At 48.3% G+C, this 15,143-nt stretch overlaps 1 protein-coding gene across 1 annotated transcript; it reads left to right on the top strand.

Moving 5' to 3' along the window:
• Positions 1–2,170: 2,170 nt before the first annotated feature.
• On the top strand, positions 2,171–14,725 carry CCNE1 (cyclin E1). Its single transcript, XM_053604029.1, has 12 exons — positions 2,171–2,380; positions 2,877–2,928; positions 3,032–3,119; positions 3,346–3,417; positions 7,375–7,517; positions 7,639–7,774; positions 11,170–11,316; positions 12,142–12,237; positions 12,413–12,547; positions 12,651–12,762; positions 12,858–13,015; positions 13,296–14,725. Exons 2-12 carry the CDS (start codon positions 2,906–2,908, stop codon positions 13,416–13,418), a joined length of 1,233 nt encoding a protein of 410 aa, XP_053460004.1. The 5' UTR covers positions 2,171–2,380; positions 2,877–2,905; the 3' UTR covers positions 13,419–14,725.
• The last annotated feature ends 418 nt before the right edge of the window (positions 14,726–15,143 follow it).

Genomic DNA, 15,143 nt, shown 5'->3' with positions numbered 1-15,143 from the left:
GACTGCTGTCACTATAATTTTGCTTTTATTTAAGCTTCCAATAAATGAGAACTTCAAATAAGTATATTTAGCCTCTTGTGTTCAACAATATGTGTGAGACTAATTCATGTTGCTATATATTTCAACAGTTTATCTCTTTTTATGGCAGTATAGCATTCCACTGAAAAAATATAACACTATTTATCCATTCTATTGTGGATGAACTTGTCAGCTAGCATTTAGAGCATCTGGCACTCTCCTTTTGGGGTGATGAAGGTATAAATTGCTATAACTACTAAGGAGAATTCTATCTTGTCTTCTGAATTGTTGTCATAATCCATTTTTGAGTGTTTACTGTGTGCTGTGCACTGTACTGATTGGTCTACATTATCTCACTTAATCCTAACAATCACCCTAGGAAGTAGAGAGTTGCCATTTATGAAATAAGATAATCATGGTATCAACATGATTATCTGTGAAGCTTAACTGAGATGACTCAGTTAACTGACTTAGCCTAAAGCTGCCATCTTGGAACACTGTTTATATCTATTATTGTTATTACTAACCAGTATGGGATTATGTTTAGGAACCTGGGTCAATGCCTACCTAAGACACCCAGACCCTTGCAGCTCAGCACCCTTGGTCTCAGAGTGCCTGGGAGGTCATGAATTTGGTAGCCAGGACCTTGGGGGATGACCCAAGACATGCTCTTCAATAAGACACAGGCTCTAACTTCAAGAAGACAATCATTGATGGGAACAAGTCTGAGTCTGTAAATTAGGAGGAACCTTGGGGGTGCTCAGGAGACCTCTGAAGTTCGGAAAGTAATTTTAAGTGTCTGTTTTTCAATACCAATGTCTTTCACTAGCCTGTGAACTCTACAAGGGCTTGGCCAGTGTAGGTTTTGAAATCATTCATTCATAAATTTCAGTGTCCCCCAGGCGTTAAGTCAAGAGCTAAGGGATACCGCTGGGAACAAGACAGGAAAAGAGAAAAAGGAACCAAATGCCTTGAAGGAACCCCAGCAGAACAGTGACAGGGAGAGGAACTCTTGGGGAGAGGCGTGCTGTAGATTAAGGGGTCACTGAAGACAGCAATTCTCAGGAAGGATGAGCAGCTCCAATGGGCCAGAGGAGGGGACAAGCTCCAAGGCCCTGAAATGAGAAAGGACAACGGAGCCGTGAGGATTAGGGTCTGAGAGGGAAGCTCTACAGGGCAGGATAGCGGGTACAGGTTTGATCTTTAGGTGAATGTGAAACAATCGGAAGGTTTCAAGCTAGAGATGGTTGCATGGGAATCCTAGGTCAGAAAGGCTTTCTGATGCGCCAGGAAGGGTTGTTGGGGGAGGGGGATGTACCCAAAGGCAGTTGGAAAGGTATGGAATATTAGTCGAATAAATGAATGAATGAAAGCACTGATGGATGGACACTCGGCAGGATTAACAGCTGGCCCACGCAGAGCCGCAGACTTGCAGGCCTGAAGCTCTGGTTCCAGGCCCAGGCACCAGGCGCTGTGACCTTGGGGACATCCCCGCCCGGGACTCAGGCCCGGAACCCGGCGTCGCGGGGGCGGGGAGGACGTGCCCATATAGACTGTGCGCGAGCGCCGCAGACCCACAGGCGCCTGGCGCTCAGGCCCGGGCCTCTCACGCATCTGCTCGGCCAGGCCCGGCCGGGGCCCGAACCCTCGCTGCCCACCATGTTTACATTCCACCGGAGCCGGCCACGCGGCTTTCTGCCGCTCTAGCGCCGCTTGGCTCCGCCCCCACAGCCCGCGGCCCGCCCCTCCGTGGCGCGCGAGCCAGACTTCTCCCGCGTCCTGCCTCGGCGCGGCCCCGCCCCCACACCGCGCGCGCGCCGGCCGGCCGGCTCTCCCGCGTCCCGCTCCGCGCAGGCCCCGCCACGGCCGCGTGGTCCCACCTACCACGTCCCGCGTCCGGTCGGTCGGCGCGCAGGCCCTGTCACTAAGCCCCGCCTCCGCGGTCTGCCCCGCGCGCGCTCCGCCGCTAGGCCCCGCCCCTAAGCCCCGCCCCCGAGCTCCCTCGCGCCTGGCTGGCCGGCGCCGCGAAGGGGCGGGCCGGAGGGCGGGCACTAGGCGGGCCCGGGCCGGAGGGCGGCCGCTGAGGGGCTGGGCACTCGGGCGGGGCGGGGCGGCGGCGACGGGGCGGGGCGAGGGCGGGCCGGGGCCGGTTCCGCGCGCAGGGATTTTAAATGTCCCGCTCTAAGCCGGGCGCAGGAGCAGCCGGCTCGGCCGCCAGCGCGGTGTAGGGGGCAGGCGCGGATCCCGCCACCGCCGCGCGCTCGGCCCGCCGCCGCCTCCCGCCTCCCGGCTTCCAGCTCGCCTGCTGCCTCCTGCCTCGGCTGGGCTCGTGCGCGCCTGCTTGCCGCGGAGACGGCTTCGGGTAGGGCCCCTGTCGCGGCTGCCGGGACGGACGCCGCGGGCCAGGACTCCTAGAGCTCCCGGGCCGGGCCGGGCAGGGCCGGGCGGGACAGGGTCGGGACCGGGGGTGGGGGTGGGGTGAGGCCGGGTCGCGGGGTCGCCGCCTCCGGGAAGCGTCAGGGCGGGGTGCCTCGGGTAGGGTGGCTCACAGACGGCTCGAGGGAGGTGTCGAGGGGGAGACTGAGGCAGCTCCGGCCCTGAGGGAGCCGATGGGTCGCCGCGAGGCTTAGGGAGCTCTGGGTACCCCCCTCACCCCCCCAGCTCCGGATTCGGACCCGGGTCACGGGCTGCTGGCGGCGCCGCGGGTGACAGGCCACCCCGGGCCCATCGGCCATTTTCCCGGTCGGCCCGGGAGGCGCTCGCTGCCGCCGCCTGCGCGGGAGGGGAGGGGAGGGGCGGGGGAGGGGTGCCGGCCCCTCGGGCGGTCCTCACCACGCTGCCCGCTTGCTGCCCTCCAGGCCTGAGGTTGGAGCTCGAGCCCTTCGCCATGCCGAGGGAGAGGAGGGAGAGGTGAGCGGTGGCCCCGGGGAGGGAGCGGGTGTGCGGCGGTGGGGGAGGGGCAGCCGAGATTTAGGGGGAACGCACCCCCACCTCTGCCACCCTGGCCTTGCAGGGATGCGAAGGAACGGGGCGCTGTGAAGGAGGAAGGTGGCACGGATTTCTCTGTTCGCTCCAGGAAAAGGAAGGCAAATGTGGCCGTTGTGAGTACAAAGAAGACAGGTTGGGGAGGATTCCTTACACCCCTCCGCATCGTACCTGAGTACCAGACTTGGCTCTGCCTGCTTATTTATTGCTAGGGGGTTAGTGGTCAGGGTCCCTTTGGCAGAAACGGTGCTCATGATCTAATTAACTTTCTTTTTCTTCTCTCTCTCTCTTTCTATCTTTGGCTCATTTGGGTTTCCTTGGGTGGGGGTTGTTTTATGTTAGTTTTTGCAGGATCCAGATGAAGAAATTGCCAAAATTGACAGGACCGTGAGAGGCCAGTGTGGCAGCAGTCAGGTAGGTGCACTTAGCGGTGGGGCCTAGCCTAGAGTGGCCTCCTGCTCCCAGGGCAGACTGGGCCTCATGCATTCTCACCTCCTGCTGAAGAGCTCTGCTTAGGGTTAGTTTTTCCCACCACAGCCACGGTACATAGGGCTGAGCGCTCTGCCTGTCAGGGGACACCGGCCTCTGGCTGTCTTGGGATTCCAGGAAGGTCTTGTGTTCCTGACTGACACAACCTGAGATCACAGAATGTGCAGATGCCTGGAAGAGCCAGCATGGACATCTCATAACTCAGGCCTCTCCTGCCCATAAGACAGAGACTGGGAAGAAGAAAGTTGAACCATGGTGGCACCTGTGGCTCAAGGAGTAGGGCACCGGTCCCATATGCCAGAGGTGGCAGGTTCAAACCTAGCCCCGGCCAAAAACAAAAAACAAAAAAACAAACACAAAAAAAAACCCAAGAAAGTTGAGCCAGAGACCTGTGCAAGCCAAGGGCAGAGCTGGGCCCACAGCCTTTCCTCGGAAGGTTGATGGATAGGGGAGGGTTCCCGTGTGTTTATAAGCAACAACTTCCCCCTCCTCGTCTACACTTTTTTTATTTTTGTCATGGTGTTTAAGAACGGTCTCCCATCTTCTTTAGTCAGGTTTCAAACTTTTCCCCCTTTCTGGCCTTGGAAGTTCTTCTGGCCCATCCAGCAGTTACCTATATTGGTCACTGCTGTCCGGGGCTAGACCTGGCCTCAGCAAGAGTATCAGTGGAATGTTCTGTGTAATAGTCTGTGTGTCTCAACACTTTCTTATTGGCTACTCCATTTCTCTCGCCCCTCCTTACCCAGCTCCTGCCAAATTTCCTGTGTGTAGTATGATAATCATTATAATATCAGAACTTCCTTGCAGAAAAAGCTTGTATTATCTCTTTACCTCCAGGAATGGCTGGAGACTGTAGTTAGGGCTCTGGCAGGGGAAGCAGCCTATCTCCATGCTAGCTGGCTGGGCCTTCTGACTCTGTCACGGATAGAGCTGAGCAGTAATATTAATCGTCTGGAGTGCAGTGGGTGCAGCTAGATTAGCAATGGGGAGCACGTTGCTTTGCAGAGCAGTGAGCAACAGATGGGGTAGCCAGTCTGGAGGAGGGAAGAGCCTGCAGGCTTTCAAAGTGATGGGCCACACTGTTTGTGATAGCACTTGTGGCTGCCCATCAGAGCCTGGGAATAAGCATTTCTGAGGAAGCCCCACGGAGTGTTGAACAAGGAACGCATGATCTCCTTCTCTGTTAGAAAAAACACCTGTATTTCACTTCAGGAAAGGAAATATAGAGTACGTCCCAAGCTCTTTCTTCTCTTTTGTCCTCCCTTAAAAAGAACTTTCGAATCAAACAAGTTGATTTTTGTGAGTATTATAAAGTGAATCACTACTTGGTGAAATTCAAGATTGTTTATTTTCTCAGCTATGTTTTGAATAGAAATGTAATTTCTAACTGTGATAAAGCAGAACCATCCATACTGACTTCTTAGAGTTTTAGTGTAATATCGGTTCTGGGGAGTGCCCAGGTGCCAAAGATTGGACTGTGGCTCTATCCGTGTCATTTCCCATAAGAAGGCATTTCCATGGTTGTCCAGAGATTAAATGACAACAGGTTGCTGTGCCGTTTGTTACAGTAGATAGCTTAAAAATTACTCCGTTTATTTATGAAGCAGTGAAGACAGGGAAATAATAAAGATAGATCAGATTCATGAAACTAGAACTTGGGGTTAAAACAGAACCTTTTTACCTATTAATACATAAAATTTCCTCTGGAGCTAACCACAGTTCAGCCCAGTACAACAACCTTGAGGTAGGCACTAGGAACCATTATGCTAAAACTCCATGTAACTGCTTCATTAAGACCTCCTGGAGCCTTTGATGGTTCTTATCTTGACTTTTCTTAATGAAGAGAATACTCTTTTATCTAAAATCTACTTGGCGTGTTCATTTTTTTAATTTAGTTTATTTTCCATGACATCCAGCTTTTCTACTGAAGTAGAATCCTAACCTATTGTTAGTTACTTCTCAGAAAATAATCTTGCAGGATGAAAAAAAAGGGGGCACGAGGAATCAGGAGTAGTTAGGAACAATTGCCAATGGTCTCTTGCTGTTTCCCTGTTCCTTCCTAATAAAATCAGATTGATCTTGCTTTCTTTGAAGTTTGGTACACCCTCAAGTTAAAGGACACAGGCTTAATTATTCTGCCTCATCCACAGTTCCTAAAAAGAACAACTTTGGAAAACACTTGTTTTCTTGTGGTTCAACCTAATTTGTCTTTGAGATGCCGATTGGGAACTGGTACCGGTTAATCTCTGTAGGTCTGCTCTCAGATGTGCTAGACATCGGTCTGTAGAGGGTGCCTTCCAAGCCAGAATTAATTCTTCCTAAATGAAGGGCAACTGAGAGCAGCAGCAGTGTGACTCTTTCAAGTCAAGGAACCTCAACCAGCACATGACGCTGAACCAAAAGGAAGCTGCCTTCCTGGCCCAGCTGTGAGCAGAAGTGTCGTGGGTGATTTGCATGCCCGATTCTTTGTACACAGGGTGGGAAGAGCTTCGTCTAGCTTTGCTCTTCTTACTAACTGAAAGTGCCTGGGCTTCCTCTGGAGGTGGCCAGTGTGCCATGGTGGCCACCATGTCCCGTGTCTGCAAGGGGGCACTTAGAGCCTGGTCTCGTGCTCAGGTGTTCACGTGCGGCACCCCAGTTCCCCAGTTCTCTGTTTTGTTCTCTAGTCGTCATTAATAGTCTCTGCTTTCAAAAAACAAAACGCCCGGAGTCTGAGGGCATACATGCCAGCAGGATCATTACCTGTCTGATGGCTCCAGCAACGTACTGTTTTATAACTTTAAAAATCAAGAATAAGTTTTCTTTTTCGAGTAGGATGATGAACAGAATAACTTTAGAAAATTTTCCAAATGGCAAAATGACCTTGGTGTTTTCCAAATGTTGAAAATTGCATAAGTACCTGAAGTCTCAAAAGAAAAGCATATTAGGTTTGGTTTTTCAGTTCATTCTCTTATCAGATAGTTGAGTCTTTTACTCTGTGCAAGGGTCTCAGGATTAAAGATCTTCAGGAGTGTCTAGGCCAGTGGTTCTCAGCCTTCCTAACGCCGTCATGTATTTTCATGGTTACAAAGGAGTCGCGACCCACAGGTTGAGGGTCTAGACCCTTTCTCCATGGACTTCTTAGTATGACCTGTGAACACTTGATGTGGGTTTAACTCCCAAATCCCTCCTGGACTGGCTGATGGAGGTGAGCTAGGCGGATTTTTTTGTTTGTTTGTTTTGATTTGAGTAAAGGAAAACAAAAGATCTCCATTTTTAAATATATTTGGCTAGCTCTGTAACAAAGGAAGATGTCACATTTGATGACATTTTTGTTTTAAACTGAGGGGACATCAAAAGATGGCAGCTGGTTTGCAGTTTTGATCCTTTAGGAGTATTTATTGGGAATTCTGTGTTCTATTTTTAAGAAATTTTGGTAGATTGGTTGTACTTTGAATTGTGACAAAGTAATCTCACCGTGTGTTTTTTTTAAGCCCTCGGGAAGTCATGCCCAGTATCTGACTACTACAAGTCTGTTTGTGCTGCTTTCTTTAATATGAGAGCTCTTTGCATTTTATCTTCTCCTATGTCCGTTTTGCTACTCAGGCTCCTCATATGAGGACGAGGATAAAGTGGCACTGGCTTCCTAGTTTTCTTAGGGTATCTACCACATAGACTCCTTAGCTAATAGCATGAATGAAGTGAAGGCTTGGAGGCATTACCGTGGCTCTTACTAATCCACGTTGTCTTCACCATCTAACTTAGACTAGAATATTTAGGCCTGGAGATTATTCTCCAGTGTGAATATATATTTGGCCAAGTGCTAACCTAATCTACAAATCAGTGAATGTAAAAAATACCTGGTTTACATCAAACATTTTTAAATGAGCTTTTCGTTTACAGTCTTGGGACAGTAACACAGTCTGTGCAAACCCCTGTTCCTTGATCCCCACACCTGACAAAGAGGAGGATGAACTGGTGTACCCGACTCCGACATACAAGCCTCAGATCACGCCGTCTAGGGCCTCCCCACTGCCTCTACTGAAGTAGGTGTTGATTCTGCCACGTGGCTCCCAGGTCTCCTGCTCGCCTTCCTCCCAGCCCTTGGCAGTGTGGATGCGCACTGATTCCTGTGTGGGTCCGGGTTTTCTGTTTTTGTTACTGTAGCTGGGCAAATCGAGAGGAGGTCTGGAAGATCATGCTGAACAAGGAGAAGACGTACCTGCGGGACCAGCACCTGCTGCAGCGGCACCCTCTCCTGCAGCCTCACATGCGCGCCATCCTCCTGGACTGGCTGATGGAGGTGAGCTTGTCCTCCTGGCACCGAGTGCCCACAGTTCCTGTGGTCTCTGCCTGTGCTTCACCCCGTTGACACATTCTGTGTCCCTGAAGCTGTATGGTGTATTTACTACAGTGGTCTTTAGACAATTTGGCTTGCATTCCTAAGATAATTATTTTTTTACAAATTCACTTTCATTTATTTCCTTTTCATCAGTTTAACTCCTTGTGGGGAAGGGCACAGCACCACACGGCTTCTGTCTGCGATGGCCTTAGCAGGAACACTGCTTCGGAGCTTGGCATGAGCCCTACTGCTGTTGCCGTGGGCCTGACTTCCCTCTCCCCAGATGCCTGCGGTTTTGCTACCCAGAGTCACTGTGCTGTTCTCTGCTTTGTCTACATAAGCACATTTCTTGCCTAAATAGAATTCAGTTTCATGTCAAGCATAAACTCCTTCAATTCTGTTTAAGAAGAGCTGCGTGGTTCTGAAGACCCTTCTGATAGCCACCAGTAAAAATGGCCTGGACCACAGCCTTCCAGGCACACTTGCCTTTTAGATGTCCTGTTCCTGGCAGGACTTCTCAGGCTTTACGATGGCAGGAAGAGAAAAGCAAGCCTTAAAGAGTTTCTAAAATCTATAGCCCTTAGATGTTTTAAAATTGGTGTCTAATTTTTTCCATTGGAGTTTAAATACAGTAGACCCCCCCATAGTTGACCACTCCCTTAAGTTGACCTAATTTTCTTAGACGGGACGTGCACTGCCTGTCACGTACATGTCACCACTGGGGCCTGGTCCTTGTGTCACCCACACTGTATGTTGGCCAGTTTATTACAGTCCATTGGGTCGTCACCTTACAGAGGGTCCATTATCATCGCAAAAGTTGTGTTTTCCCCACAGAATGTTGTCCTAACAAAATATATTGATCCGTACTGTCATATGGCTCTGTAGCAATCAAAACAGCAAGTATTACAAGTTTTGATGGATAGTTATTAAATTTAAAAAGTGGGATTTGATTGGTAGCTGACCTGTTATGCAAGTGTAGTGCAGTGATGGAGAGTGCCTTGGTTAAAGGAGGCTTCCTAGACAGTCTTGTAAGACTGGTTGGTGAGAAGTGGGCTTTTCTTCTGTGAAGTGGAAGGACTTTTCATGCAGATCTATTTTATAAATAAAAATACATATAGAGGGGTGGCGCCTGTGGCTCAGTGAGTAGGGCGCCGGCCCCATATGCCAAGGGTGGCGGGTTCAAACCCGGCCCCGGCCAAACTGCAACAACAAAAAAATAGCCGGGCGTTGTGGTGGGCGCCTGTAGTCCCAGCTGCTCGGGAGGCTGAGGCAAGAGAATCGCATAAGCCCAAGAGCTGGAGGTTGCTGTGAGCCGTGTGACGCCACGGCACTCTACTGAGGGTGGTAAAGTGAGACTCTGTCTCTACAAAAAAAAAAAAAAATACATATAGAAATTGAGTGTCTAACTATGGTAGTTTCCCCTTGTTCTTGGGGAATATGTCCCAAGACCCCAGTAGACGTCTGAAGCAGCAGATACAAACCCTCTACCTATATAGTACGTTACAGCTTCTCTTTGTCACGTCAGAATTGACAGTCACCACTCTTGTGCTTTGGGGTCATTATTCAGTAAAATGAGGGTTACTTGAATGAAGCACTGCATTGCTGCAACAGTCCGTCTGGTGACCAAGGAAACTCCTGAGTGACGGGCGTGTAGTGCAGAAAGCGTCATACGCTGGGCCAAGGGGTGATTCACGTCCCGGGCAGGTGTGAGCAGGATGAGCCAGGAGGCTGCACTAGTTAAAGCTTTTAAGTTTTTAATCTCTGGAGCTTTCAGTTTAATGTTTTCAGACTATAGTTTACTGTAGGTAACTTGAAACCTCAGAAAACAAAATGGCGGGTGAGGAGGGTCTGCTCTGTTTGCTGGAAATGGACAGCGCTGTCTGCCATTTGGAGAGTCAGCGTCCTCAGGGTTATACATACCTCAGCCGTGCTGGTCCTAGAGCCACATTCCCGGTCCATTCACCACCAGCGTGCCTTCGAGTCCTGGGCTCTTCCTCTGTAATATTTTCTAGCACTATTTTCCTCGTAGAGTTTATACCAATTAGAAATGGTGTGTATGAAATTTTTGTCATTCTTAATTTGTGTTTCTTCATTGGTTCCTGAAAATGCTAACATTTTTGAGCTGAATTCTTTGGCAGTCTTTTAAAAGTCAAGGCCTTATAGTTGCCCATCATAAACCCACCAGGTCGCAAAGCCCTTCTGTACCCTTGGGAACATTTCATAGTTTCTTGAAGCGTTAGATATAAAATGTTTTAATCTTTTAGACTTCAACTCCTTCTTCTAAAAATGCTATGATTGTGAAGGTCTGTCATATCTAATGCAATTGATGCCATTATACTTGGAAGAAGGTCAGTCTTTACAAACAGTTATTTATGGCTCAACCTGGACTTTAGTCTTTGGTAATTGACAGAATTTTCTAGCAGTATTCTGATTGTTTCTCCATCTCATTTACTATGCATTAACCCCATGAATTGCAATTATGTGAGATGTGCCTTCTTGGAATGGCAGTGGTAGAGTTTATACACATTATCAGACATTCGATGATGGTAAGGAGTTGAGATTTAAGATTGTCTTGGTCCCTTTAAACCCCAACATGTACACTGTTTTGCCAGGTCCTCCTAATTTTGAGATATCTGAAATAAATGGGTTATTGCAAGTTAAAGCCTAAACGAGGACCTAAGTCTCCGGATCTTCTGTTTAAAAAAGAAAGAAAGAAACCTGTTGCCTCAGTGTTTTAGCATGTTGTCATCTTGAGTTCCAGTTTGTAAACTTCCTTAATTGTTATTGCTGGTTGTGAGAAAATAGGCCAGCTCTTTCCTTGAGTCGTAATGAAATTTATTAAGGAGGGGGCAGCATTCTCTGAGAAAATCTGTAGTGGTTTTGCTGTTTGGGGTTTTGATTTTTTTTTCTTTTTGAGTCTCGCTATGTCGCCCTTGGTAGAGTTCCGTGGTGTCATAGTTCACAGCAACCTCCAACTCTCCGGCTTAAGCTATTCTCTTGCCTCAACCTCCCAAGCAGCTGAGACTACAGGCGCCCGCCACAACACCCGGTTGTTTTTTGTTGCAGTTGCCATTGTTGTTTAGCAGGCTCAGCCAGGCTTTGAACCCTCCACCCTCAGTGTATATGGCTGGCGACTGCACCGTGGTGCTACAGGTGCCAGGCCAGGGGTTTGATTTTTCAAGGAAGATGCTGCTGTCCCCAGGCTGTGGCCTCTCCCTTCCCTGGCTACTGCAGATCACAGAGCATGTCGTCCTTACGTTTAAGTGCCAGTTTGTCACCGTGCCTGCACTTACAAGGTGTTTTTGTTTTGTTTTCACTGGAGTAACTGTTCCACAACTCACCGAATGTTTTTTCAGGTTTGTGAAGTCTATAAACTTCACAGGGAGACGTTCTACTTGGCACAGGATTTCTTTGATCGGTATATGGCAACACAAGAAAACGTTGTGAAAACACTTCTACAGCTTATTGGAATTTCATCTTTATTTATTGCAGCCAAACTTGAGGTAAATAATTTTCAAATACTTGTTGTCTAATATATGGTGATTCTTTTTTTTTTTTTTTTTAAGAGTCTCACTATGTGGCCCTTGGTAGTGTGCTGTGGCGTCACAACTCATGGCAACCTCAAACTTGGGCTCAATCAATTCTTTTGCCTCAACCTACCAAGTAGCTGGGACTACAAGGCACCTGCCACAACGCCTGGCTGTTTTTTTGTTGTAGTTGTCATTGTTGTTTAGCAGGCCCGGGCTGAGGTTCGAACCTGCCAGCCCCAGTGTATGTGGCCAGTGCCCCAGCCTCTGAGCCACAGGCGCTGAGCCTGCGTGGTGTTTCTTGAGCTCCACTATGCATCCTGAATTTTTATGATCTGAGGCCTTCTGGAGTTAAGATGCATCCAAAAGGCTGGAAAGTAATCAGGATGAGAGGCGATGTGGGCATACAGAGCGCTCGGGTTAATGCAGTGGCATTGGCACTGAACTTTGACCTAAGAAGATTAAAATAAAATTTTGTTATGCTTGTAGAAGAGTGTTTGGACCCAATTTTCAAATATGTTGTTAAAGGTACTGAAAATATGAGAATTTCAGAAACATTTCCCACCACATGTAAAAGTTCTGTGTACTTACGTGTTTATTTAGTGGCGGTGGGAGTTCCATTTCATTTGTAGCTAACGCACCTCAATCCCTGGAAGGCCCCTATGCTAATCCCATCTGTGTGCCTGCTCCTCCCTTTCCATGCCAGGATACTAAAAAGAATAATTTTAGGTGTGTATTATAAATGCAAACTGTTAAGAGATTGGCTTTTGCTAGCGGTGTCTTCCTTTTATTTCCTTTCAGGAAATCTATCCTCCAAAGTTGCACCAGTTTGCTTATGTTACAGATGGGGCTTGTTCAGGAGATGAAATTCTTACCATGGAATTAATGATTATGAAGGTAGGTTGCAAGTTAATTTTTCCATCATTTTTAAATGCATACATAACATCATTCCCACCTGAAGTGGAAATGCACCTGGCAGTGTCCCCGGCTAGACATGCTGTGGTGGGCAACCCAGCTGCACTCAGAGCCCTTTTTCTCAGTGTTTGGTCTCTTTTTCTCTGTTTCCCTTTAGGCTCTTAAGTGGCGCTTAAGTCCCCTGACCATTGTGTCCTGGCTGAATGTGTACCTGCAGGTCGCATATCTGAACGACTTATATGAAGTGCTCTTGCCACAGTATCCCCAGCAGATCTTTATTCAGATTGCAGAGGTAACAGCTCCCTTACCTCCGTGGGGCTCCCTGCCCTGCAGTTGGGCCAGGAGCTGGGGAAGTGGCCATGCTGGCACCGTCTCAGCGCCTCCTCTTCCCACAGCTCTTAGATCTCTGTGTCCTGGATGTGGACTGCTTAGAATTTTCCTACGGGGTGCTCGCTGCTTCTGCCTTGTATCATTTCTCTTCGTCTGAACTGATGCAAAAGGTTTCAGGTATGTGGGCTTTGCAGTGAGTGTACAAACAGGACGTGTGCACCTTTCAGCCCCCGGTCAGCTGCAGGCGAGCCCACGGGGTCCTCTCCTTGCAGGGTATCAGTGGTGTGACATAGAGCACTGTGTCAAATGGATGGTCCCGTTTGCCATGGTCATCAGGGAGACCGGCAGCTCGAAGCTGAAGCACTTCAGGGGGGTTCCTGCGGACGATGCACACAACATCCAGACCCACAGGGACAGCTTGGACTTGCTGGTCAGTCCCCCGTTTCAGTCCCTGTTAAAATTGCTGAAATAGTCTGTTCACTGTCTCAGGCAGGCTCCAGGTATCCTAGAAAAACTAATTCTTTTAATTCCTTGAAAAAAGGAAAAATTCTGATCAATAGATGCTGTGTCTCCATGTCATGGAGATTGGAGACTTCTAGATTGTTCTGTTATTTTTGTCCTCACCCTTGACCTCCACAGAAAAGCACAGGGTGAGTGAGGCCCCGAGGACGGTCTTCACCTTCACATGTCCCCTCCATTCTCATCTACAGGACAAAGCCCAAGCAAAGAAAGCCATACTGTCTGAACAGAATAGGATTTCTCCTGTGCCCACTGGGGTCCTCACCCCACCACACAGCAGTAAGAAGCAGAGTGGTGAGCAGGGGACAGTGTGACCTCCAGCCTTGTCTACCAAAGCCGGCTCTGTGGGAGTGCCCGCTCCACCCCTGTCTGCTGTGGTGGAGGCCTGCACCAGCTTCACGGGTGTTTGAAGGGAAGAGTGCATCTCTTCCACAACAGATATATTTCTGCAGATGGCATGGGACAGGGAGAAGTGGTTTTTTTATATTGAATGCTTAGATTTTTTAATAAGTGGGTCAAGTACGCCAGCCACCTCCAGATCACCAACGAGTGTTCCAGATGCTGCTAAGGAGGGTGATACTTGACCAGTGGACTGTTCACCACACACAAGGCTGGGAGCTGCAGAGCGCCACTGTTGCTGTGGGCCTCCCTCAGGGCTTCTGGCTCTCCTGGGACTCAGTGGAGCAGGTGGTTGTGAGCAGTTGTGATGCCCAGCCCACAGCCAGCCGGGTGGGCGCCTGGCCTTCCCACACTGGCAGTTGGCAATGTACAATGCCTTGTATGAACTCTTGTTTTGTAAGTGCTGCTATGTCTACCCATTTTTTAATAAAGATAATACTGTCTTTGAGACAGCTGGTTTTACGAGCTATGTCTGGTAACTTAAGTTAGAGGTCAGCTTTCAGGGTGGCTGTGTCAAGTTCTCTGTTGGACTTCATGCTTCTTGAAGCTTGAGTCTTTTCAAACAAATGCAGTTAAAAGCAAACTTGGGAAGCAAGCTTCAGAGGCGGCTTTCTGGGCTGTCTACTGAGGCTCCCTGAGCTGGGGGTGAGGATGCACCTGGCATTCCTCCCACAGTGCCTGGCATCAGTGGCCATCACAGCAGTTGTGAAATTACTTCACAAGGGCTGGTTCAAGGTCATAAAGAATCTGTAATTAGTATTATCCTTACTCAAATCTTAGCCATCTTAATTGAATTTTTGTTTGGAGAACTTAGCATGGTAGCCTAACAGTATGCTTTTAAGAAGAACATGCAAAGTAAAACTTTACATTGTTCAAGGGTGTGATGTCATGACGGTCCATTCCCTATTGATGGAATCAGCAAGTGCCTTTGCTAACGGTCACTGTCCACCCGCAGGCCCTGTGCACACGGCTTGCCTCACATTGGTTGAGCATTCTCCAAGTGGTATTGTTGAGTCTAAGTCTCACTTTCTAACAATGCTTCCGCGTGTGTGGGGCGTACACAAGGCAGGGTGAGTGAACAAATAAATACCACTTATTTTCAACATGGCATTTTATCTCATTTTGTAAAAATCTGTTTAAAGTAAAAAGAAAAACAGCGATTTTAAATCCGTCCCACATTTACATGAAGTTGGAGAGACACCCTGACTTTTGGCACTGATGTAGTTCTGGCAAGTCTTAATACAACCGCTTTTCTAATAAAAGCATTGTAAATTGACACGTATGGTATTTAGTCAAATGATACAACTCCTAGCTAGTCATTTCTTCATCTCAGAGAGGTTCTAGCCTTAAAAAGCAGTGACTTTTTAATGGTGATCATTTGTAAGTGACTTGGCAAAATCCTAAAAGTGGTTAATTTACATTTGGCATTTTCTATGCAAAAATGCAGCACTGAAAACATTTCTATTTCCAAAGTTTTATTATAAATTTGAGAGCTTGATAAATGTAATACCAATTTGAAAGCACACTTGAGGTAAATACTACTACACAGATCATTTAACAAGCCAATATATCACGGAGGGTGTTACTGTGCTCAAACAGGAATGCCTGATGTGTAAGTTGTTTGAATGACACATTTCTAG

This window comes from Nycticebus coucang, chromosome 10 (assembly GCF_027406575.1).
Source record: "Nycticebus coucang isolate mNycCou1 chromosome 10, mNycCou1.pri, whole genome shotgun sequence".
Classification (NCBI taxonomy): Eukaryota; Metazoa; Chordata; class Mammalia; order Primates; family Lorisidae; genus Nycticebus; species Nycticebus coucang.
This window is presented reverse-complemented; position numbering and strand designations above follow the sequence as displayed.

Coding starts and splice junctions, on each gene's coding strand:
- CCNE1 (XM_053604029.1), top strand. CDS start 2,906: ATGCCGAGGGAGAGGAGGGAGAG. Junction 3,120..3,345: donor GGAAGGCAAATGTGGCCGTT/GTGAGTACAAAG, acceptor GTTTTATGTTAG/TTTTTGCAGGATCCAGATGA. Junction 7,775..11,169: donor TCCTGGACTGGCTGATGGAG/GTGAGCTTGTCC, acceptor ATGTTTTTTCAG/GTTTGTGAAGTCTATAAACT.